The 27,146-nt window shown below is 32.9% G+C and overlaps 2 protein-coding genes across 4 annotated transcripts in view; both read right to left on the bottom strand.

Moving 5' to 3' along the window:
• The window catches only part of ZC3H13 (zinc finger CCCH-type containing 13), a 71,047-nt gene extending 49,917 nt beyond the window's left edge, over positions 1–21,130 (bottom strand). For both annotated transcript variants that reach the window (XM_069467680.1, XM_069467679.1), the window contains exons 1-7: positions 20,803–21,130; positions 14,311–14,436; positions 13,879–13,988; positions 11,038–11,149; positions 8,523–8,631; positions 1,063–1,202; positions 308–465 (exon numbers count right to left, since the gene is read on the bottom strand). In XM_069467680.1, coding sequence (XP_069323781.1) covers positions 308–465; positions 1,063–1,202; positions 8,523–8,631; positions 11,038–11,149; positions 13,879–13,988; positions 14,311–14,427 — 746 coding nt within the window. In that variant the 5' untranslated portion in view covers positions 14,428–14,436; positions 20,803–21,130. The remainder of the gene's footprint in view (positions 1–307; positions 466–1,062; positions 1,203–8,522; positions 8,632–11,037; positions 11,150–13,878; positions 13,989–14,310; positions 14,437–20,802) is intronic.
• Positions 21,131–21,350: 220 nt separating this feature from the next.
• The window catches only part of CPB2 (carboxypeptidase B2), a 41,835-nt gene continuing 36,039 nt past the window's right edge, over positions 21,351–27,146 (bottom strand). For both annotated transcript variants that reach the window (XM_069467682.1, XM_069467681.1), the window contains 2 exons: positions 26,021–26,108; positions 21,351–22,176 (listed from right to left, as the gene is read on the bottom strand). In XM_069467682.1, coding sequence (XP_069323783.1) covers positions 21,989–22,176; positions 26,021–26,108 — 276 coding nt within the window. In that variant the 3' untranslated portion in view covers positions 21,351–21,988. The remainder of the gene's footprint in view (positions 22,177–26,020; positions 26,109–27,146) is intronic.

Here is a 27,146-nt window from a genome sequence, read left to right on the forward strand (position 1 = left end):
AAACACACATGCACAAGTACCATAAACACCAAATTCAAAAGGGAGGAATAGGAAATGTATCTGCTATGTTTTATTTCTTAAAAGATAAAAAGCTCTGAAGCATACGTGGATGTGATTGGTATTTGTTTTATTGTTCTCTATAATTTTCATTTTAATAAAATATTTCACACTTTTGGGGGGAATAAATAAGCTTACATTAAATACTGAAAGTATTAACAGTATCCTTTTATAATCTACTACATAATTCTTACTAGTATCACATAGAAAAAAGCTATTACATTCTGGTACTATTTATCACCCTACTGACCTCTGCTGGTCCAACAGGGGAGAAGATACTGCAGATGTCTTCCTGTCTTTCTTGCTAGCCGAAGATGACTTGGGGCTTGATTTTCGCTTTGGTGATTTGCTAGACTTTCTTAAAGAAGGTGATGGAGACAATTTTGATCTAAGCACATCTGGTGAAACCTTTCAAAAGAATTCAGTAAGTCAATTTGGAAATTCCTCCACTCCTGGTACAAGATTTACAGTATTTTGAAATTACACTCAACTTCAGATTAAAAATTAAGTATTATAGCCACCATCTGTTGATTAAGTCTGACTTCTGAACCCATGCCTTTACCAACATGATAATTAACTGCCTTAAAATACACTAATATCAATAAAGCAAATTAAAATTATGAAATTTTAAAACCTCAGAAAAATCACAAATTATATTCAAATAAATTGTATCTCTATTCTTTAAAAATAAGGCATTCTAGAAACAGCATGGGCCTGAAACAGACATATGTATTGTATATTTAATGCCCATTTTTTATTAGCTAATGACTCTAGGCAACAGAGCCTCAGTTTTGCTCACCTATTCAATAGCAAAAATATTTCCTATTTATCTAATAGATTAATGTGAGGATTAAATGATTAACATATATGGAGTAGCTGATATAAGTGAGTTGATCAATGATCAGTATCCTAGGATCATTTAAGATGCAGCAAGCAGCTGAGTTATCTGACCAATATCCATGTTGTTATTAATTACTAACATATTTATTGTAAAAAATAGCATACCTCCTTTTTAATGATAATTTCTTCTCTCTTCTCCATGTTTTCTTGCTCTAGCTTCATTAATTCCCTCTGAATCTTCTGACGCTTCATTTCCAATGACAATTCATGAACATAATCATAATTAATATCTCCATTGTCAGAATCTTTAAAATAAAAATTGAATTACTGTCAGAAACTATCATAATTAATACCTCAAATTACAGAATTTCAGCTTTTTGTATACAAATTTAAATGGCTGATTGTTTCATCAGAATAAGACTTCTAAAAGAAATAAATACTGTTTCTATAAAGGATACAAATCACCATGATTGATTTCTTTAAGAAAAGCTAAATACTTTTAAGGTTTCTGGGTTTTCTGGAAGTGATTTAGGGTTGTTTGGGGGTTGGGTTTTTTGTTAGAAGATAGGATTTCAAAATATACAATTGAGGCACTCAGCTGAATATTTTAAGACTTAAAAATACCAAAGCCTTCATTATTTCATGCTTTTCATATGATATGATTCACTATCTTCTTGATTTTCTTAAAGATGCATTACTAAAGTCAGGTTATATTAGGTGTGCAACATTACTTCCACAGTTTTGTCTTTTTTTTTTTAATGAGACAACTGATTCATATCTAAAACTAAAGTTAACTAATTTTAATACTAATGTGCACATGAGCTAATTTTTAAGGATTTATAATAATTTTCAATACAAGTGATTTGTACTATTTCCTTAGATTAGAACTGTCCATCTGAATGGATCTGATGCCATGTTTCCATTTCCATTTAATCTTTTCTGATAAAAAAAAAAAAAAAAAAAAAAACAACTGAAAGTTGGTTAAAAAAGAGAAAGGAAAAGGAAAAGTGTAGAAGTTTTCAGTGGCTACTGGCACTAGCACCCAACCCCTCACCTTCATTTGCCATAAATGCCAGGAAGCCTGGAAGAGGGAATTTCAACTGACTTCTACTCTAACACAGGAATTGGGCTTGATCAATCACAAACTGAGGTGCCTTCTCAAGCTATACTTTTAGCACTTTAGATCATTTCTCAACCTAGGATAAAGAAATAAAATGAAGACAGATCTAAGAAATAATAACGTAGTCCTACCTGACTGCTTAAAGAACAAGAAAATGAATATCATTGTCACTTACAGCTCAAATGCATTACAATGAAAATTGACCATTCATGTTTGGGGACTGAGAGAGTAATGATATATTCATTATCCATGTTAACTAAATGTGATTACTTATGTTGGACTACGATGACAATTTCTCAGTAAACATACAAAATAGATTAAATCATGTTTTTCAGTCATAGAGCAATTGCTAAATATTTAAGGGTATAGAGGGTTTTTACTACGTAAAGTTGAAGATACTGAATTTAATTAAATGAACAATAACTGTCTCTAGTTACTATTTTACAGTCCGTTGAGACACTTTACATCAGGGAATAACAGGACTCAGTGATCTGGTTTATATTCTTAACACACTGAATGCCACACTAGAAAAAAAAATTTTTTCCTTGGGGCCACGGTGTTTATTATGAAAATAGAATAAAAACCTTGAAAACAAAACAATCTTTTCTAATTTAATGAAAAATTTGTTATTTTTTATTGTTTTCTGTGCATGAGTTATATGCAATTAAATAGTTAATATTAATTGTAACAATAAGAACATCAATGAATAAGATTTCATGCAGCAACTGCAGGGTTTTGCCCAGGGCAGCCACCCATTACGTAACATATATGGTACAACATGGCAGCATGAGTTGCCTGCGCACCACGCAGCTCCCAAGGTAAAGAGACATGTGAGTTACATAAGCTTCTCAAGGCCCCAGGCTCAAAACTAGTGTGAGTTAAATACAACTCACATGGCAGTTCATGTTAAATTAAATTTTTAATATAACAAAATACCCAGGTAAAAAAAAGAAAGAATAATTAATCCTAAAGAGTTATCAACAGTGTTTCAGACGATACAGTATTATCAATAATGCCTTGCCTATCTAAAAGCTGCCATCTGGAAATATCACCAATGCAGAACACATAAGAAACAAGAAGCTGGCTTTTAGTTCTCAATCCCCAACTACTCAAACAAGGGTGAGAACTGAGCGGTTAAAATGAATGTTAACATCAATGTATTACAGCTAAAATGCTTTGCTCAGAGGAAAAGCTCTCCAGTCTTTACTCAGTACTTATGCATATCTAATATAATCAAAACTCAGATGTTTTCATAGGCTATAAGAGATGGACTACAAGGTAGGCACACTGCTATAACTGATAGTCTCCTGAGAAGAAAAAAACAGAAACCACAAATTACAAATTCAAAAACAAGGGTCAGAAACCAGTTAATAAATTGAGAAAACATCTCTCACATAGTTTGAGGTTATCACTACAATTGCCTTATAAAAACCAATTCATATAAATGATTCTGTGTAATCATAAAATATTAAATATAATTAGAACGGTGTATTTAACAAGGCAGAGATTTTTAAAGAATATATAACAGAAAAATATATGCAATATATAAGAAAAGATTGATATTCTTTATACATAAAGAATTCTTACTAATTTACAGAAGAACAGGCAAAGGACATGACAAGACAATTCAAGAAAACAGAGAAAGAAATGCAAATAATACATGACTTTTTCATGTATTAAGGAGACTTTTTAAAAATTATATTACTAATTGTTGGCAAAGGTACAAAGGACATGCTCCTTCTTTGGTGCTAGCAATGTACTAGAAGTAGTACATCTATCCTGTAAAATAATTTATCAATATGGGTAAAAGTCTTAAGAACATTCATACCCTTTAATATAACAATTTTACTTCTAATAATTTATTACATAAAAATAGTCACAAAAATATAAAAAATTTATGAATAAGGATAAAAGATTATAAATATGAGCACTTCCTCTTGACTTTATTACATATTTTATGAGCACACTGTTAAAGCCTTAAACAATTCTGAGTACATGGAGTAAAATATGAAATTCCTTCAGATTCCTCTCACAACCATCCTCACTCCAGTGGTAACACTGCTAACAGTTTAGTGTTGTAAATGCATAAAAATAAGGCTTTACATTTTTCTCTAAAATAATAGGACCCAAACTACAAACATCGCTGTATAAACAAGATCTTTCCATGTTACACATACAGGTCAACCATCTTTATTTAACATCTGCAAAGCATTTCACAGTAACTTAACCAGTTTCCTTCTGAGAGACAGTTTGTTTTCAATATTTTGCTGTTATAAATAAGACTTCAAGGAACATGTTGATACCTACTTTGGTTCACAAGTACAAGTATTTCTTTATGATATTTCTCAAACTACATTTGCTGGATCATACAAAAGTATAATTTCTACTTTTAATATTGCCAAACTGCACTCCAAAACAGTTTACCAATATAAACTCCCACTTGGTAACATTTTTTAAGTTTTACCAAAGTGATGGGTGAAAAATGCTGTTTCTTCATTTTCATGAGAATTTCCCTGCAGTAAGGTTGAGCATTTAATGGCCATTTCTATTTCTTCTATGAGTTACTGATCCAATATTTTTACTTTTGCTTATTTTTTAACTAGACTGTCTTTTTCTAACATATTTATGGAAGTTCATTATATGTTTAATATAGTGTCTTTATTAATGCTTACACAAGTTACACCGTCAAATATTTTCTTCTGGTTTATTACTTGTCTTTAATTCCTATACTTATTATAGTTACACAGAAATTTCTAATTTTTATGTAACCAAATCTTTGGTGGCTTCTGTTTTATGCCTTATTTTAGGAGGTTGTATGTACCTCCAAAATTACCAAAATATTTTCATACATTTTCTTCTATTGCAGTGATACTTTTGTTTTTCTGTTATTGTACTGGTCCTTAAGACCATATGGTGAACAAACAGTTGTTTAAGGAACCAAATAAAAAACCAGAGATTTGGGGGTAGAGACTGGAAATTTAGGAAGCAACCAGATAATGAAAAGTTTTGTAAGCACAAAAAGAATGTGTATAATATCTGCTTGTGGATGCTATGGGAAATCAGAGATTTTTAAACAGAGGACTGAAAAGAACCAATTTATTCTTTTAAGAGATTACTCTGCAACTAACAGAGTGGGAAGAAATACTTGCAATATGTACTATATCTCTGATAAAAACCTCATATCCAGACTATATAAAGAATTCCTATAATCAGTAAGAAAAAACAGATAACAATAGAAAAACAAGCAAACATTTGGAATAGTTTAAAAAATACAATGGTCAATAAACATGTGAAAATGTTCTCAACTCTGTTAGGGAAATACAAACTAAGACCAAATGAGATACCACTACATACTTCTAGAATGGCTAAGATGAAAAAGGCAAAAAATACCATACAGGTAACTGATACAACCATTTTTGATTTGGCATTACCTACTAAAAAGGAACAAACACATATTACATGGCCCAATAATTCCACACTGAAGCATAAACTCAAGAGAAATAAGTACATATTTAAAAAAATGTGTTTAAGACCAGTACTAGCACCTTGTTCATAATATCCCCACACTGGACATTTCTCAAATATTCATCAACAGTAGATTATGGTATATTCATACAATAAAATATTATATAGCAATAAGAACTAATGAACTGTAACTACATGAAATAAAGTATATGGTTGAATCTCATAGACAATATTGCTAGCAAAAGAATCTAGGCACAAAAGGAGTACATGCTGTAGATTCCATTTATACAGAACTTATAAACAGGCAAAACTAATCAATAGTGCTAGAAATTAGGACAGTAGTTACCTTTGGGGGTAAGGCAGCCAGTGACTAAAAGGAATCATGGGGTAGGGTGTTATGGGATACTAGTAATTTTCTATTAATATTAATTGATTTGGATAATTAATACATAGATTGTAAAGAAGCCCCAGGAGCATGATTTCACCTAGAAGGAAAAATTAAAAATGAGAAAAGAAGGTGGCTAGGCAAAAAGAAAGCAACCAAAAGAGTTCTAGAAACTGTCTCTATAGACAAGTGGTTCTCAAGGAGTGGTTTGAGGATGAGAGGGTGGGGGTTCCCCGAGATAATTTCAGGAGTTCCACAAGATCAAACTATTTCTATAATACACATTATTTGTCTGGTTTACTAATTCTCTCATGAGTATATGAGTTTTCCAGAAGAAAACTAATATGGCAATTATTGAAACATGAAATTCTCAAAGACAAAAGCTCTTTGGCATACTTTAAAAGAGTGCAAAAGTGTCTTGAAATCAAAAAGTTTAAGAAACCGTACTATATGCCAATTTCTTATGAGTCTAGCTAAAATTGCTATGTACTTTAGATTGACGATACAGAAGTTAAGTCTATTAAACCAATTTAGTCTCACTATCCAGGTACTGAGGTGACTAACTCCATACTTCAATATTCCCTTAACAGGCACTTTCAAATCATAGAGACACACAATGATTAAACTTGAGAGTTTCGATCAAGGGAAAACATAAGAAATTGCCATGTGGATGTTTTGTATGTAAAACTACCATTAAAGACATTCACACTCACCTTTTAAAAGAATTTCCTAAATGAAAGGCTCTTGTAATAAAATCACTTTCAATTTTTTTTAAAGAAGGTAGTCAAGTACAAAGCTTTAGGAATCAACATTTATGGGACAGATAGAATGCAAGGAAATCCAATATAAGACTGAAGGGCTTGAACAGGAAGACAGAAAACTGAAGAGTAATAGAGGGAAGTCAACGGAAGAGTGTTTTTTAACAAGATGGGAGCTCTCGGATACATGAAATGCTACAGAAAGGTCTTAGAGAGACAAGCATTTTTCCATTTAGTCAGCAAAGAAGAGGTTATTAGTGACCTTGCAGAGCAGTTTTAATGGAGAGTTGGGTGGTCAGAAGATAAGTATCAGGTGAAAAAGCAGAGATAGTAAGGTACAGAACTCTTTTAAGAATTTAGTTGTTAAGTGGGGATAAACAGAGTACTAGCTAACAGAAATATGGGGAAAAGAGAAAATGGATTTTTAAAGACTTAGAAAAGAATATATAATAAATGAACAAAATTGCTGAGGTAGGAGGAAATCAGATGTAGAATACAAGGGACTATATTAACCTTATACAGTAAGAGCGGAGCCTCTTACACAGAATAAAAGAGAAGCAAAAAAGTTTAGGGATGAATAAAAGATTAGTTTGTGGGTGTGGCAGGAAGTTGAGGGAGTTTCTGGATGAAGAGTTCCTTCATTGCTGTGTAGTAGACCATAAAAAGGAGAAATAAAAGTGCAGGAGATTTATGGAGAAGGTTTAACAGCTACTTTAAAATCAAGGAAAGAACTGACAGGCTTTTCTGAACCTTCCAAATTTTCAGCAATTGGCTAACATTATTAATGAGAATAGGAAAATTTTTATTTTTAAACATAAGTATCCAATATATTTAAAAGTGTTTTTTCTCTAAAACAATTAAAATAAAAAGAAAGAATGTTGGGTGTATTAAGAGTTAATCCCTTATTATTTAGGAAAAGTTAGCTATCCAAACTTGAATAGTTATGGTTTGTAATATCTTATTTCAATACATTAACTAATTAGTCCTCTACAATGGGACATTATAGCTGCCTTTACTGCTATTTTGTAGAAGAGCTATTAGATTCAATTATGAACTCTCAATGAACTGATAATTAAAAAGTTTCTTATTTGTTCTTGGAAGCAATTTTTTAACAGAAAGCACTGTCTAAAGATGGAATAAATTTCCTTAATAAGTATTGATATTCTAATTACTGAAGAGACATTTAGGTTATTTTTCAAGTCTCAGCCTGTAAGTCTTCAGAGATCATTTGGAAATATAGTAGTAAATATTTTAGGCTTGCAGGTTCTTAGTTCTGTTTCACAAGGACTCAACTTGGCCACTGTAGCTCAAAAGCAGCCACAGACAATATGTAACCAAACGGACATGGATGTGTTCCAATAAAATATTATTTGCAAAAACCAATGACTGGCCCACAAGCTGTAGTTTTCTAACCCATGGTCTAAGTTTTCAACTTATCACTGAGAAAGTTGTTTAAATTCTTAAACTCTTTAGTAACAAAGCTATGGAAAAGTCAACAATTTCTTGAAAATAATTTTCCCAGGTCCTTAAGATTTAAAAATCTCACTTTTAACACTTTACATAAAACAACAAACATATTTAGATTTAATTTTTTAAAACTTAGTTTGAGGAATTTAAAAATTTGTGAATGTAATAAAATCCCAAAGAACAGTGATGCTGCACAATGAAGTTCTGGAGGGAAAAAGAAGGATGGGAAAGTTGACATACGCTAACTACTTTCCCTGCCTTTGTACTGCTACTATATGCCAGTTTCTGCCTTACAGTAAGACAGAAACAGGTCAATAAGATGAATCTGAAATAATAGGGAGAGCACAGCTGAAAGGTGTTTTAAAGCCCACAAAAACTCTACAGTGAATAATCAAAAATTGACTATATAAACAAAGATTTTGAAACTCACCATCTCTATTAGTTTCCCATTCTACATTTTCTTCTTCACTTTCTGGAGTTCTCTCCTTAGTGATTTTTATGTCTTCCTTTTCCCTATGTCTCCCTCTTGAAGATTCTTTCTAAAAAGCACATACATGTATTCAGATTACTGCATTTTAAAAAGCTATATGAAGTAGTTATAAGACAGAACATTTAATTTCATTCATATTTGTTTCATCAAAGAATCAGTTTTGTAAATATTCACTTATCTTCTAGGTAGAGGTAGTGACAAGTTCTGTTTTAGCACCACAATGAAAAGACTGTATCTATTTTACTAAAGAACAGAAACTTGGTAAATGTAAGGAGTAGCTAAGATTTAAAAATATACAATGCAAATCTAATACTTTAATAAGCATTTAATATTCTACTACATACTAAGTTTCTATATGAAAAATCACTAGAGAAAAGAGTTTAAAATGGATAAAAGACAATAGAAGAATTTGAAAGTGTCCATATTTTAAATCGTCTAAAAAGGGCTAAACCATTCACTGTAGACTTCCAAAAATAATTAATCTAAGACTTGTCATACACTAAAATAATAGCTATTTTTCTACACACCTAAGGATAAATCCAAACTCATTTAATAATTTTATAAAGGCTTTTAAAAAAAGATTTGACCTATGTTGATGAAGCCAAATGGTACCTAAAATAGTCAGTAATTAAGCCTTAATATTGTAGCTAAAAAACAAGTTTTACACTTTATTCCAGGTAAACAGTAGCCTATACACAAAACAGAACAACAATAATTCAAAATAGCCTATTGCATAAGACTCAAACCACATTTTACTTGGTAATGAGAAAATAAAGTAACCAGTGTTTTATAATTGTTATCTTTCACCACAGTAAAATTCTTTAACACTCTAAATACTGACTATGAAAGACACTGATATACAAGGATATTATAAGTGTACAAAGTTCTTTCTGAGCATTACTAGCCATATAATTTGGCCTCTTAAAACACAAATTAATTTTTCTTTGAAGTTTTCTCTTTAAACAACTCTAGAATATATCATAATTGCTCCTAAATTTTACATATTTAGGCATGAAGTCATGTTGTATAACTTGCCAAGTGACATATATGGTTGCTGGTAAGATGACAGAGGCTGACAAAAATTATTAAAAATTATATGAGAGTAAAACCTGCCACCGAAAAAAGGTAAAGGGTCAAGAATATAGAACTGGGTGTCTTTTTGTACAGAGGACAAACAGGAAAAAAACAACCAATCTATTTGTATTCTTAAAATATATTCTGTGGAACATCAATGAAGAACTATCCTACATCCCATACAACTTTCAAATGTTTTATGGATTAAACCCACTATAAACATACATTAGTACATAACTATAACTATAAAAGTTATCTCCAAATCATTGAATAACATACCCTGTCCTTTCTATTTGAAAGTATCATGTAATATTCAACTACAAATCTATTTTAAAAAGGTTTCAGAGCAGTAGTGTTGGTACTGCAAAATAAACAAAATAATATGTGATTTTGTAACACAGATTTTCACCAGATTTAAAACCAGAAATGTAATAATAAATTTCATCAATAATGCTTTATCTAAATATTTCATAATATTTACCCTAAATGCTGAAATGATGTAATTTTTGAGTTCTCCATGTTTTTCAATATGACTGCTACTACCCCTAGAGATCATGTATAATTTCTATCGTTGAACACTAGAGAATGAATGCAGGCTTCAATATGTGGCAGAATTTCAAGTTAGGAGACGTGTTTTTTCTAATACTTGTCACTTTTCAACCTCTAATCATAACATAGGAAATTGTCTTGATAACACTTACTAAGAAGGCCCAGCTCATTTAAAAGAATATCCTATTTCCTCATTTTCTACACTTGAACAATGTGTAACTTGTTTGGGCATGTTATTCCTTTCATTAAGCAAAGTTATTTCTTTCTTTCTCTTATCACAGTCAAATAAATACCATCTGAAATTATTTGTCCTGTGTAGTGTAGCATGGTCTGCTATTTCACCTTCCTCTATTTCTTGAACAGAATGGCTTATCTTCTCTTAAATCTAAACATATTAATTAGAAATATAACCTTTTGATTACTTCATTATGTATTCTAAATTAGTCATCCTGGAACATTTACATGCTGAAATACTTGTTAAAGAACCACAATATTTTAGCCAAAATCCTTGGGACCACATATTTTAAGAATTGAGAATTTTTTTGCATTTCAAAGTATTTTAAGTAACAGTGCTACTTAGGGTAGGAAACAGCATCCTGTGATAAAACATACTAATATTTTTGCAGCAAAACAGAAATTCATCAATTAAGTAAAGACTATAATTAAATTCATTTCAATTAAGATCATAAATTATGTTATCTATATAGAACATTATAATGCCACATTACATATTTACCATGTATTTACCACATAAGATAATATTTAAAATGGGACTTAAATAATAGATCACTAATTGAAAAATTTAACTTTGTTTTGGGAAATTCATTCCTACCCTAACAGGTGAGGATGACTCCTCTGTATTTCTTTTCTGGGGCTCAGTGTCTACATCTTGGCGCTTGTTCTTCATTCTTTCTCTAAGATCCCCTGTAGGTCTTTCTGGTGACCTTTGAACCAAAACACAAAAACAAAAGCAAAAGCAAAACAAAACAATGAAAATCTATATTTATATAACATTTTATAAGAATATAGTTACAGAAATAACCTCACAAATCTCAATATAATATTTCTAATAGTCCTTGGCTCCTAAATTTATGAAAAATAGTTTCAGCTTAAATATTAATACACAAAAAATATGAGCTAGACTTACAAGTTTTCTCCCAATACCAATCAAAATATATATGTTAAAATTCCACGGGGTGACAGGTACTGGTGATATGAACAAGAACTATATGTGAAGTGAGAAAAAGGAGTTAACAGGCTTGAATTGTTTTCCTATTAACCACATAAATATACCAGTTACATCTGGAAGCAAAAGATAATGGTAAGGCAAAGTTTTAAACTACAAAGTTGGAAAATTAATCTAGAGGCAGCAGCCTATCATCTACCTATGTATGTGGCTGGATGCAACATCAACAACTGAAAAAATATTTTACGAACCTTAAGAATCAAAGCAAAGATAGGAGTTTTACAGGTTTTTTTTTAATTTTAAATTATTTAGAATTAAGATAGTTAAAGGATTCAAAGCAAAGTTTTAGAACAGTGATTTTACATTCTGCTGTGGATTTATTTTCTTTAATTGAAAGAAAAATACACATTTATCTTCAACAATGGTAAGGCTTTCTAATTTATACTAGACATTTGATAGTATATGGCCATGCAATTATTTTCACACTTAGTGAGAAAAACAAAGGCAAGATGGAAAACACATTGCCTCTAAAGAGTATTCCTAGAGCACCTTTAAAAGAGGACAACAGAAATTAAGGAATGCTGTTTCCTCTTTGATCACCAAAAAATACTATATATAAAAAAAGATAGCAACAACTCACATAAATATTCACATCTATTTCAAGTAATCATTGATCAATCAAATCAATTTCTTCAATTTATCAATCATTAATACAAATCGTATAATTAGTGAAGAAATAATTTGAGTTAATGCACTTTAAAGGATCTCATTAATATTTACATGCACATTTAATAGACGTATATATTAACTGTTCTAACAGTTAAAGCAAAACTTGAAACTGGAACCTCTTATTAAGAACTAGTACTTAAGTGCTCTAAGACATAACTATGATGTACGTATAAATCCTATGTGCCCTGGTTTCCTTAATATAATAAAACAGTTTTATCTTGAACTTGTTTCTATTCTAAACAACACCTAACAGAGTGAATGCTCTACAGACAGTGAATACTCAATGAATAACTTAAATCTCTTGTATATAAACAAGCGTTTCATAAAATGCATTGCTTTTCTTCCCATCTTTGAATCACACTATGAACTATGTTTCCTCCCTACAAAAAAATACACAAATACAAAAGTTATCAGATGGAAAAACACATACAAAATAGCAAAATTGTAACAAAAATACTTTATTCTAAGTCCAGTAGTGACTTTACTATTTTCCACTGTAGACAAATTTCTCTGCCTATTTTTCTCAAAACTACTTCTCATATAAAAATTTTTAGTCAGTTAATAAATTTCAAAGATAAAGCATGTATTAAAAGTATAGTTCTAATATAAACAAAACATTAAAATTATTGAAATAGTTTCCACAGGTGTGGGTCTACAAGTGTGTACACAAGTAATTAAATATATACAATAAAGGCTAACTTTCCCACATTAACAGATGTGACAAATGACAACTTAAACACAAATAAAATAGTATTCAGCATCACAAATAAACTAAAATGTACAACATTTAAGTGAACAGAAAGTTTGCTAATGTTTAAGTGTTTGAATTTTAAATTCTACTAAACTTCAAAATCTACCCACACCCCACAAACAAACAAAAAAAAAATCATCCAATTAAAAAAAATCTCCAGTTGCTAATGTTCAGTTTTTATACTGTTGATGTGCCAAAGCAATCAGCATATCCAATTTTAGGACTAGGTAAATTATTTATTTACCAATCAAGTTTAAACTACTTTTGTGACAATCTTTATGTATACTACATCTTTAAACATTACATCTTTAATTTGGGGACAGAATTAAAAACAAATGCTACCAAAATTCCAGCTAATCTGTGATATATTACTCCCCAAATAAAAACATCAACCATAACAAAATCATCATGCGGGAACCCAAAGAAAAATAAAAATTCTTTATTAAGCAAGTTTAAATTAGCCAAGCCTTTAATAAAGGCAAAATGATATTCTAAATAGGTAGTACATTTATCACATATAAATACAGATTTTCATATACATTAACATACTGTGACAAAGGATTTAGCAAATGCATTTTAATCTAAAGAGTTTGTATAAACTTTGAACTTAGAACATTTTGAAAAGCTAAAATTATACCCTACTTAAATTTTAATGTTTTAAGAATTAAAAAACAGTCTATCCTCACTAAAAATAAACTCAGACACCATGCAATTCTGCTGAATTTGGCAGCAATTTAATATACAATTGGGGGGGGAAGTAAGCCATATACATATTACAAAAAGATCTACTGTGCAAACAAGTAAATATTGAATAAATAAATTAATTTTAAGCAAACATTTTATTAATCTTGAAAATAACAAAAAGATTCTGTCAATCTTTGACTATTGATAAGATTAGCAACAAAACAGAAAAGCTGACCAAATAAATGGCTGTATTTCAGATTTTTATACTAATTACAAAAATCATCTTCTAATAGTATGTGAACAATTCAAAGTTCTCAGTTTACCTTCTATAATTGCTGCTATAACCTTTACCACGAGGTGAAGGGCCATGTACGAATCTGCATGTGTTTCCATAGAGGCAGTTGCCAGTCTTCAGCCAGTTACGGCACTGTGTCTAAGAGACAGATATTACTATGTAAATTTCATATTTATTTCTGGAAAAGAAATGCTAGTGGGACAAAATTAAAAACAAATGCTACCAAAATTCCAGCTAATCTGTGATATGTTACTCCCCAAATAAAAACAGCAGAAAAAAAGTAGGAAAAAACCCATAAACCCTACCACCGTTTTCACTCCTTTTTATAAAACACATTTTTAAAAATTTACTGAACCAACATTCCTACAATAAAACAACCTATTCACCTTTATAATACAAGCCAGTATTTCAATAATAGGATTCTCAGAGAACCCCTCTGACTGTACTGGTGACAACTCACCTCTGCTGTACTGCCAGTGCTGGGTCCAAGCCTCTCAAACACACTGGGTCTTCGGGATGTGCTATCCGATATGGTCTTGGTATTTTCCACTGTGACCTTCCTTCTAATTTTTGACATTTTGTACTACTTTAACCAAAAAAAAGAGAGAGGCAACCTGTAAAATTCTTCACTTTTAAATAACTGAACCCAAAACTTACAAGTAGATAAAACTACAGGTAACACTGCAAAATTACAGGGATCTTCCTTGGGAGAAAAAAAGCATAGTTCAAGTCACAGGTAAATAGAGACAGTATCTTCTAAACCATGTCTTACTAAAGACTTGATAACAACTTTGAAATCTGTTGGCTAGAATTGTGCCTCTTTTGTGGAGTGAACAAATATGATTCTACTCACACAGTGAAGTTTTCATAGTACAGCCAACTTCAGAAAATTTAGTATGAAACATTTAGTTCACAAGTTAAAAAAACTGCTTCAAAATTCAGTAACTATCCTTTAAGGAAAAGTTGTCAACCATCAACTGGTTAACTGAAAAAGAGTTATGCCAAAAAAACAAGGGAAAATAAAACCGGGTGAAAATTTTATTGATGGTAGAAATCATGTACAGTTTGAGTAACAATAGTCATTATGTTCCAAAACTCAGCTTGGGAGAAAAATTCATCAAAATATGCTATTTAATTATTTTCTTTGTCTTACAGAGGTCAAAGAAAAGCAATTTGATCAAGGATATTTATTTCCCAGTAATACATAAAACAAAACAAATTTCAACATTGATAAAATGACTTTCTTGCAAAACAGGACAGGCTGTAGAACTAGAAAAAGTCAAGGTGTTTCCATAATCTACACTACATTGTCATAAAAGTCAAAGGTGCTAAAAATAACGAGTAGACTATTTTACCATTATTGGTAACAAGAGAAAAGGAGGGGATTACAAAAATATTTTTAAAAGTAAATAAAACATTCAAAAACTATAATAGAAAGCTAATCAATTACATAATTGGGAGATTCAACTCGAAATGCAAACATCAGATAATGGTAGTATGATACACATTAGGAAACAATATTAAATTCTAGCCAAAGATACAACCCAGAGCACACACTACTGTGGGGAGAGGGTAGGAATTGCCTAATGAGGAAAAAAAACTAAACTACATCACATTTCACACAATCTAAATATTAGTTGAAATCTTATTACTCATCAAAAATTACTAGAATAGGCCGGGCGCGGTGGCTCACGCCTGTAATCCCAGCACTCTGGGAGGCCGAGGCGGGTGGATCGCTCAAGGTCAGGAGTTCGAGACCAGCCTGAGCAAGAGCGAGACCCCCGTCTCTACTAAAAATAGAAAAAAATTATATGGACAACTAAAAATATATATATAGAAAAATTAGCCGGGCATAGTGGCACATGCCTGTAGTACCAGCTACTCGGGAGGCTGAGGCAGGAGGATCGCTTGAGCCCAGGAGTTTGAGGTTGCTGTGAGCTAGGCTGACGCCACGGCACTCACTCTAGCCTGGGCAACAAAGTGAGACTCTGTCTCAAAAAAAAAAAAAAAAAAAATTACTAGAATAAACCATGCCAGCTAAAAAATCTTCATTTGGTATAAAAGTGGTCTCTATAAAGATCACAAATGATCTTTAGGGTGGTTTCAAAGTAAAGACATATTACTTGAAAGGTAATTAAATCATGGCAGTACCAAATCAAAACAAAAAAAATTATAAACAATATTTGGTTCTACTAGGTACCTCAGGTCACATTTTTAAAAGGATCCAAAGAATGAGAACGTTTGACAAATGAAAAAAGATGGTGAACCAAGAAAAGGAAAATATGAAATGATACAATATGGGGATTTTAAATTAGAAAATCCATATTCTTCTTATTCATTAATATAAAATGTAATCATTTTTAATATAATAGTAATTGATAGTGATTCAAAGAAGTTAGACAGTAACTTTAAAACAATTACAAATTTAAAAATTAGTGTCAGGTGTCACAGATGAACAAGAATTTGCTGCAACATAAAATCTCTTATGTATCAAGTGATCTCTAAGGAACTATACACTAACTCTACATACTGGTGTTAGCATTATAAGACAATTGTTGATTAAATTTTTCTTGGACTCATTCTCACCCTAAATGTGAACTTCCAGAGGAAAAACTGTTAAAATTTCTTATGTCCATTTGATTTATTTAACATAAAGAACTGAAAGGTAAAAGAAGTAGAGCTGAGAAAGAGCTAGAAAATGCAGAACTTTGATTAACTGAGAAAAATACAATTTATATCTAAGCAAGATTCAATAAGAAGGAAATGCATCACAAAATATATAGAAAAAATTTAGAGAAAAATATATTTTAAAATTTCATTATATGCTGCCATAAATACTAATATACAGATATACAGTATAATTTTCAATCATTTATTCAATTTTTAAAAACATTTCTTAATAAACAAAATTGAGTAGGCTCCAAAGTTTTCTTATAGTTATTTAGAACTTGGAAAATCGGCAAACAATCCTACCACACTGCCTCAAGTAGACTAACCCTAGCCTTACATTTTTCACTCCATTATTAATGAAAATTAGGTAGTTCTGCCTGCAAAACCTCTACCCCAAAGGGCTCCACTTCCAAAACACTCTGCTTCCAAAAAATAAAAAACAAAACACAATTGTAATGATTCCCACAGTTAGGATAACAAGCTATTTATCATTATACTTTAAACACTGGTCACCTATCATGTCTTTTGTTATTTTTCCGAGCGCTCCAGGTATTAACTTTACAGTGTCTTTTCCTGCTCTGTCATCTGTTGCTTGGATCAGCACTACTCTCCTCCTTTGAACTACTGCTCTGCTGCAAAGCATGGTCCCACAACTCCTTTCCAATCCTGGGCCCCTCAAAAAAGCTTTGAAGGTTTCAAAAGGTTTGGACTGATATCACAATCAAGTGAGGACTAATGATTCATTCACTCCCCTCACCCCATCCCCGCCCCTTGTATTCCTGCCACTAAAAAAGCTGCTTTCCAGACAGACAAAACTGCTTTCACAGGTGACATCAAGAAAACTACTCAAGATTCACCTACATAGTGATTATCCCAGAAATTTTACTTCCAGCTACTGCTGAGTCTTCCAACTTAGGGAAGAAATGAAATGAAGTAAAAACGTACTCTCCTTTTTTCTCAGTCTAGGAACTTCTATCAGTAGTTAACAATAAAAAATTAACTAGACATCCCCAATGAGACATTCATGACTTTGCATAAATAAAATGTACATAATAACATAACTTTTAAAATCCCATTTGTCTAAAAATATATACATAACCTACAATATGCCAGAAAAGCATTTCCTTTTATACATACTAATTTAAAACTAAGTTACAAACTTATGTGACTTAATTAGAACTTTCAATCCTATTTAAAAATTTGGGTCCACAAAGGAAGACAAATACTACAACAGAATAAAATGTAGATTTGATTAAGGATGAAAAAAACTTTGTCAAATTATGTCAGAACAGGCTTCAATGAGAAGTAAATGCTTCCAAGTACGTGAGAAAAGTTAGAAAAAATAAAATAAAAATACAAATGCTAATGTCTTTCCTATCACAGGGACTATAAAGTAAGGTCACACCAATAACTTACTAATTTAGTTTACTCTTCTTTGAAGGTTTTCCTCCATTTTTGTTTTCAAATTATTCTTCGCTTTAAGTTGCCATCACACTTCTACTCAATCATGTCTTTCCCAAACATGAGCATTATCAAAATCAGAGTGACACTGGTGAAAGTCTATTATTTTCCTATTTCTTCTTTTCATTTGTAGAGTAAATAAATATCTCAAGTTTTTACAATCTCTTTTCAATTAAAAAAGAAAAAGAAAATCGGCCGGGCGCGGTGGCGCACGCCTCTAATCCTAGCACTCTGGGAGGCCGAGGTGGGCGGATCGTTTGAGCTCAGGAGTTCGAGACCAGCCTGAGCAAGAGCGAGACCCCATCTCTACTAAAAATAGAAAGAAATTATATGGACAGCTAAAAATAAATATAGAAAAAATTAGCCGGGCATGGTGGCGCATGCCTGTAGTCCCAGCTACTCGGGAGGCTGAGGCAGTAGGATCGCTTGAGCTCAGGAGTTTGAGGTTGCTGTGAGCTAGGCTGACGCCACGGCACTCACTCTAGCCTGGGCAACAGAGTGAGACTCTGTCTAAAAAAAAAAAAAAAAAAGAAAAAGAAAATCTAGGACACAAATTTTGAGTCTATTAATAAAGGCACAAGAAAAGAGGGTCTTAATAAATGGGAATGGCTCCCCTGCTCCAGGAAACTTACAATATCATAATGAAACTAGGAAATTCACACTTTAAATATGGCTGAAAAAGAGGCCTCTTTTTGAATAATTATTCCTGAAGCCCAATTTCAAAAATCTTGTCAATAAACATATATCAGTTGTAGTCACTTCAATCCATAATTACATCTTTCCAAGGTCTCATCTACCAGTAGCATAAAAGAAAACAGAAACCATTTTAATCTGGATGACTAGCAGAATTATTAGGAAACTGTCAAATAATTAAGCAATCAAAACTACATAAATGTACTAACTAGTAGTAAGATAAATCCCTATACCCTGAATTTCTAAGATTACAAGGGTTATGTTAAAAATAAGGTCTCTTCACATTTATATTTCATGTTTTTAAAAGGAAAAAAAGCTACATTTATCTGATGTATAGTTTGAGAAAACTTTTGAAAAAGAACTTTCTAAAACAACCCTCCAGATTGCTTACCTGTAGATTTGAGACTAAACAATTACAAACTGAATTCCAAACAGAATTGACAGACTTAAGCTGACTGACTACACAGGGATTAGCAAAGCAATACTGTAGCACTGCGCAGAAAAAAAAATAATTTGTTAAAAAGACTGTGACTGAAAATACCCCAAAATATTGTAGCTGGTAGTTACAATAAACATACAACAGCAACATACAAAACCAGCAAAAAAAAAAGAATAAAAGACACTTGCTATATCAACAGCAGTTAATGTTTCAACTGCCACTAAATATCTGGTGAAATATCTCCCCTTCTACATGAGATGGGTGTGTAGTGGATGAAGGTAGTAGGGAAGACTAACATCCACTGAAAACCAATTCTCCAAATGAAATAATTTGCTTTCCATATGTAAATGCAAGTGCATATTATTATATAAACACTGAGGACTTATTAAAATTTTAATAACCTGTACAGAAGTTATCATAAAATAGCATCCACTTGCTGGATTTTGCTATTTTTAATCCATGTTACAGATATGAAAATCAGGTAAGTTTGCAAATCTCAAAATATACAATGTTCAATCTGAATGATTAGTAATCAGGAAGCCAGTGAAAGACATATCTCTGATAACACTGGATCCTACCAGATGCACATAGTGAGAGTCTCAGTTTCACAGTGTAACTATTTTTACAGACACAAATTGCTTCATGCCTGCATCAACTTTCTTAGTCTCTTGTTGAAACTGTCATTTGTTATAATCTAAATAGTTCACTAAGAAATTAGAAATTTGAAAATCTACAGATTGCATCCACAAAACTCTTCAAACATTGTCATTTAGGTACTAAAGAAAATAATTTCAAATATTATAAGACTAGATCCCAGCAACTGGCACCATAACTGGCACAGAATGAACTGCATAAGCTTTTGAATTTAGTGCAACAGTATCATAAACTTTGAAAACTTGAGGTGTAAAGATATTCTCCCAACTTTTAAAATTACTTCTTTAAAAATCCAAAAACCTGAAAAAATTTCATACTCCCACAATTTTCAACGTAGTTAAAATTATCTGAAAGCCTCCTAACCACGTAGCGTAGCTTAAGACACTACGCTTCACAAACAAGATCCTACCAATATCATTCAAGTATTATCAACTCTGAATAATTTTCAAACCACATAACTTACGTTAACCTATTTAGAAAAAGATAATGCCAAATATCAGACCCTCTCCTTACATTCTACTTTTCCCAGTTTCTGAAAAATAGTTGCCAAAAGTAACTACCTAGGGAATGTGAGGATAAAGTAGCACTCTTCAACTCCCTGGACATAATCTTTAAGTTATCGCTGCCGAGAAATAAGCAAGACCAAATAATCAAAAGTAACATCTCTTTTTCTCTAATAGGTCTGGAATGCGCAAAGAGGAAGATTCTAAATCTAAGACCGTCTTGCTGCACCTTTCCATCTCATACAAATGCGAATACAGTGCAAGGGTGTTCATGCCTGCATCAAACGGTAGTCAGGGGCACAGCGTTTTGTCTGAGTCTATCTGCCCCGTTTGACAAATACCGAAATCATAACTACAGCGAGAACTGAGGTCTGAGCACAGACAGCTGCCGCACAGTAAAGGGTGAAATGCTCAGGAGAGCTCAAAATCCAAGTGTGACTTGAGTGGGGATGGAGGACAACTCGGGCCTCCCCACTTCGGGTGCGCTCAACGCCTTTCCCCAGAGACCCACACCAATTCACAGAACGCTTACCTCCTCCTCAAAATCCCTTCGCAAGCGCAGTCCGGAGGCACCACCGCCGCCTCCGCTCCGAGGAGCGGGGGAGGCCACTCTCTGTCCCCGCGCCTGGCCCCGGGAGGACGACGAGGAGGAGGTGCGCGCGCGGCTCCCGGGAACCGGCCCTCGGCTAGCGAGTGGCTCCCGGGGCAGGCGAGAAGCGGAACCCGCCTGCTGTTTCGCCAGGGTCAGGCGAGAATAGTACGTAGGAAGAAAAAATAACGAAAACTGTAGAATATGAAAAAACAAAAACACCACAACCAGGCCGCTAGGAGGATCGCCTCAAAATGCCGCCGGAAGTCGGGGTTTGCCCTGTTCCTCTCTAGCCCTAAGCAGCTTCCGGCCGCCAGCTTAGTCGTCAGCTCTTAGGCACCGCCCCCTTCTCGGACACGCCCCCTGGGCGTAACGTCGACTCTGAGGAGTGAGTGTGGCGTGCAGCGGAAATCAGCAAGTCTGCCTTCACTGCGAGAGATCCCCGGAGGGTAAACTGAGAGCCAGAGACAACTAAAATTCCCAGTCAAAAGTGAATTTAAGAAAGCTTTATCTTTTTATTGCATAATTTCTTACAATAAACACCCTGCTGCAGATGCGCAAAGTGCCACATTTGTTGTCGAAAATCACTACAGCCATTCATTCATTTGCTCAACAATGTTTATTGAGCAGCTGAGCTGGATTGAGAGGCAGTGTTTGTGGTTTTTGACACCCCTCCCCTTTCTGGGCCACCGCGTATTACTGTAGAGCAAACGAAATGCATGGTTGTGCTTTTAAAGGCGCAAGCAGAAATTTATTGAAAATTTGGAGCAGAAATCTTCAATGTACTCCTCACCACCTTTCATTTTTAGGAGCCAACGACCTGCATGAAACTAGTTATTGAAATTGCTTGAGATAGCTAGTCAAAGAAAAGATAGCTAGTCAGAAATCAAAGAAAAAAATCAGTACCTTGTCTCTTACAAAACAACAACAAAAACAAAAGGTAAAAATGCATGAACACTTGTCTGCCTTAATTTCAAAGTAGCACGTATTGTTCTTTGACAAAACGAAGGAATAGGAAAACCTTTTATCAAAACTACTGATAAAAAGAAACAGGTTCAATGATTTGGGATTTGGTCTTGCTGTAATTAATAAATTAAAATATGAAAGGAGAATGATAACATCAAGGGCATTAAACATTCCTAATGACATGCCAAGCTATTTCAGAAACAGCTACACGAGCTTCTTCACAAGTGGGTCTGATGTAACTCTCCGGTAGCAAGAATCCATAGGGATTGCCCTTATCTCGAAGTTCAATTGTAAATGAATACTTGACGCCCAAATCATAGATCCAATCATCTGAGCCTCCAGGAGCTAGGTCTAAAAGAAGAAGAAAGAAATTACTTTTTGAAATATTGATGTTTCAAATTAATTAACAAAATGGGAATTTTTTTCTAAAAATAAAAATAGCTTTGCTTTTTTCTGAGTATTGAGTAAACTAAATTTTTTGTACAAAATGGAAATGGAAGGAAAACACGTTAAGGAAGAAAACAAAAACTATCCATAACTCTACCATAATCCTACCTGGAAGTAATAATCACCAATAATGTTTCAGTGCTTTTTTCAATCAGTGCATGCATTCACATACTTAATGTTTTTACTATGTAAATAAGTTCACACTATATGCTGTTTTGTAACATTTCTAAACATAATCATTGTAACATATTTAAATCTAATATTAATGACCTCAAATCAACATAATCATTTTCAATGATCTCATAGCATTGCATTGTAAAGCTAGACATAAAAGATTTAAATAATTATTTATTTATTTGAGTATCTTTGATTTTTTCCAATTTCTAACTTTACAATGAGCACCCTTGTTTATACATAATGGCTACTTTGTTTTTTGAGAATATTCTTTCCTAGAACTAGATTTGCTAATCTAAGGGTATGCACTTTTTACAATAGACTTCAAAAGAATTGAACTAATTTACACATTCATGAGCAGGATATGAATATGCCCACTTCTCCTTCTAGCACCATCAATAGGAATTAAGCATTATGTTTCTTTGATTACCAGTGAGTTGCACATTTTATTTGACATATTTATGGTCTATCTTTATATTTTCTATCGATTGTCTTTCCTCAATTTTCTACTTGGTTCATTTTACAGATTGTTTATAAAAGCAACATTAGTGTTATTAGCCTTGTGTAACATGCAGAGAATTTTTTTTCTCTCATTTGGTTATTTAGCTTTCAACTTAGTTTATGGCAGGGTTTTTACATTAAAATATTTGATTTATCTTTAATTTGCTTTGGTGAAAGACATGTTAGTAACACAATTAATTTTCTTTCTAGGTAACTTGTCAGGTTTTCTAACCGCATTAATTAAATAATCTAACATTTTTAACTGGTTTGAAATGCCTTCTTTATGAGACATCAGATCTCCTTATATATTTGAGTGTCTTTCTATACTTACTATTCCCTTTTATTGATCTGTCTCTTCTAGACCCAGTTCCATGTTGTCCTAATTATCACAGGTTTATAATATGCTTTAATATCTGGTTGGGGGCAAATTCTCTCTTACCATTCTAATTTTCAGAATTTTACAAGCTCTTCTACCAAATTTATTCTTTAAAATAAACTTCAACATCATTTAAGTGTTCATTAAAATTGCATTAAATATACAAATTAATATATAATATTTTTATATTGCTTTCCCACTGATAAATATGGCAGACTTCTTTAATTTGTCTTCCTTTATGTAGAGCAGTAAAATTTTCTATGTTTCACATAGGTCCTATGACTTTATTGTGTGTATGTGTGTGTGTACACACATATACATTTAACAATGAATCCATAAATGTGTATGTATCTATATGTGTATATATATGTGTATGTGTGTAATGGGGGGGCAGTGAGATCTTTTTTCCATTTTATTTTCTACATGATTATTTTTGAAAAGTTATAGATTTGTGTATATTTAGTTCATAGCCACCTTACTCAACTCTTTGATTGTTACTAATATTTTTGGTTGATTTTCTAGTTTTCTATAGGTAGAAGAATATATAATATGCAAAGAATAATCATTTTTGCTTCTTTCTACCTACATTTGTATTAATTACATGGTTGATTCCTACTGTTTATAATATCAAAAATATCCATGAACAGTGGATTAGATAAGTTATTTGTTCATTCATTTATTCATTCATTGAATATTTCTGAAAACCATTATCAATATCTGGCATTTATTCTTCCAGCCATTTTCTGATGTTTACACACACATACATATAGATGCATGCTGTATGCATAATGTGTGGAGATGGACTGATGTCACCATAACAGAAGGTTCCTCTGTAAGCTCCTCCAGCCCTGAGGCACTGTAGTTAATGCTTTGGGGAACAATAATAGAGAAGTAGATGGGAAGCAAGAAAGCTCTGAATTGTGAAGGTAAGTTGTGAGTTTCCTCTGTAACAAGGCAATGGACTGGATCAGCAAAGGCAACAGTGGACCAGTGACACCAAGAGACAGAGTTACCATGTGGACCAATCTGGCTGACAATTTGGGGTGGTTGGGGAGAGAGGAAGAGGGAGATTGTGAACTGTCTACAAATAGGGCATCTGGTGCTCAAGCAATTTATTGAAAATACAAATGTGACTGTTTTTATAACCCTGTACATCATACCTGTTAAAGGAAACTCTGAGTCTTTGAATACATTGTCTGAAGTCCTTTTCACATGCTGTTCCTTCTCCATAGTTTTCCCCTGCACCTTTGTTTGGCAGCCACTTACTAGGTAGATCTCCCAGAAACGTCATCTGCAGAGAGAGACCTTCCCAGGCCACTTTAGCCAAGTAGCCTCTCTCACCTACTGTTGTTCGCAAGCCCATAAGCCTACCTTATTTTCTTCAAAGTATTTATTGCTGGAATTATACCATGTTTTATTATTTAATTGCTCACATTAGGAGTCAGCAAACTTTTTCTATAAAGGACCAGATAGTAAATATTTTAGGTTTTGTGGGCCACATGGTCTCTGTTATAACTATTCAACTATTCCGTCATGAAAGCCATCATACACAATATGCAAATAAATGAGTGTGGCTGTATTAAAATAAAACTTTATGAACACAAATATAAATTGCATATAATTTTCATGTGTGACAAAATTTTATTCTTTTGATTTTTTTTCCAACCATTTGAAAAAAAATAGAAAAACTACCTTTAGTTCACAGGCTATGGAAAAACAAGCAGTGGGCTGGATTTGGCCTTCTAGCTATAGTTTTCTGACACCTGATTATGTGTATCATTTCTTTTCTTTTTTTTTTCTTTTTTTTTTAGAGATGGAGTCTTGTTCTGCTACCCAAGCTGGAGCATAGTGACATCATCATAGCTGACTCCAGCCTCAAACTCTTGGGCTCAAGCAATCCTCCTGGCCCACCTTCCTGAATAGCTGGGACAACAAGTGAACCGTCATGCCCAGCTAATTATTTTTAATGTACTTTTAGAGATGGAGTCTCTGGACATTGTCCAGGCTGGTCTTAAATTTGTCAGCCTTCTGAGTCTCTGGGGTTACAGGCATCAGCCACCACACCCAGCATGTGTTTATTTTCTGCTCCTCTTTTCCCATCTCCACTCCAGTTTCAAAAGGGGGGGGCAAAATCACTGTCTATTCTTCCCACTGTGTGTATATCTTCCAGCAAAAATTAATAAAAAATATTTGTTAAGAGTTTGCCACATACAAGCTTTCATCAAGGTGATATACCTAAAAGACATTCAACTATAGTGTGTTATGAGCTATACTCATGGGCATCACTAAAAAGCATCTAATGTAAATGGCATCCCCTAGATTTATATAGTGTACAACCTGCACAACCTTACATGGTGGCCCTGGACATCTTACATACTCTTTTGACCCTTTCTGAGCTTTTCTGATTCACTCAACTAGTATGATACTTATTCTATATTTCCTACTCTATAATGATAAGTATAGTTTCTTAAATATCTTTTTGGCTTCTTTGTAATATATTCATTTATTAATATAAGTTTGTTTAGCACTGTCATAGCTAACATATACTTCTGTTACTAATTGTTACAATCCAATTGTTTTATAGGCAACCCTGTTTAAAGATTCAGCTTGGGAAAATTAAATCCACAAAGAAAAACTGAACACGCAGATCTCTTTAGTAGCTCACAAGTCACCAAAATCATAAGAAGAAATACTTACATAAACTTTCTGAGCCACTGCCATATGTATACCTGATATCTTTGTGAACATTATTAATAGCACGGACTGCTTCACTGGCCACTAGAGACTGGAAGCAATGGGACATGAAATTTCAGTTAATTATGCAGCTTTGAAACAGGACAGATAGAAGTTTCTAAAAAACAATCATACATTAATTGAATCAAAGTGTATATATGACAAATTGGGATTTGTCCAAATGGCAAATTAGTAAGAATAAATGAACTAAGAAAAAAGTGTTTCACTTTATGGGAATCACAATTGGGTGGCTTTAAACATAAACTCTTCCAATGCATTGAAAATTGCATTTAATTTGCAGAAAAAATAATTCTCACGTGACTTTTTAGGAATTCATTTATTATGGAAAATTAAGTATTATTATATTTCAAAGGCTTGGAGTTACTCCATTCCTAAATAAAATTATCACCACACTTTAAATTCAACTTCTCTAAACACATACACACACCTAATGCATGCATGGTTCACTTCTCATCCTTCTCACAAACTCTATTTTCTTCTTGTATAAGATGTCTGATGAATTCCACAGACTAATCAAATCAAAAAGAGTATATGTCCTGTATGGAGCAGGATAACTAAATCCCCTTTTGAACTACATTTGGTTTTAGCTTACAAAGATCTTTGTGGAAGCTTTCAATTACCCAGATCTTTTCTGAAATTGGAACTAGCATCGTAGTAGTCACAATCACAATCTTGAAAAACCCAGAGGAATATCAGTGGATGTTATTATATGTTATGTCATTCCTTTGTTCAAAAAAATAGTTTTAATGAAACCTCATTGTCTACATACTAAAACACAAATGTATTCTAACATTTAAACCCCTTCACAAGCTGACTTCATCTACTTGCTGTGGGTGTCACCCTCCACTGCTACACTTTTAAGGTCCCCTGCACATCCTTCCTGTGGGGAATGCCATCTCCCAGAGTTGGAAGGTCCTCCCTTCCTTGTCTGCCTGTAGAAATCCTCTTTCACTGCCTGGCTGAAATTTTATTAATATCTGTTCCTTGGCCTCAATAGCACTTTATTATTCTTGTTTCTTTACAGTATGTCGCCCCTTAATAGAGTGTAATTTCCTCATGGATAGGGACT

Source organism: Eulemur rufifrons, chromosome 4 (genome assembly GCF_041146395.1).
Source record: "Eulemur rufifrons isolate Redbay chromosome 4, OSU_ERuf_1, whole genome shotgun sequence".
In the NCBI taxonomy this organism is placed as follows: Eukaryota; Metazoa; Chordata; class Mammalia; order Primates; family Lemuridae; genus Eulemur; species Eulemur rufifrons.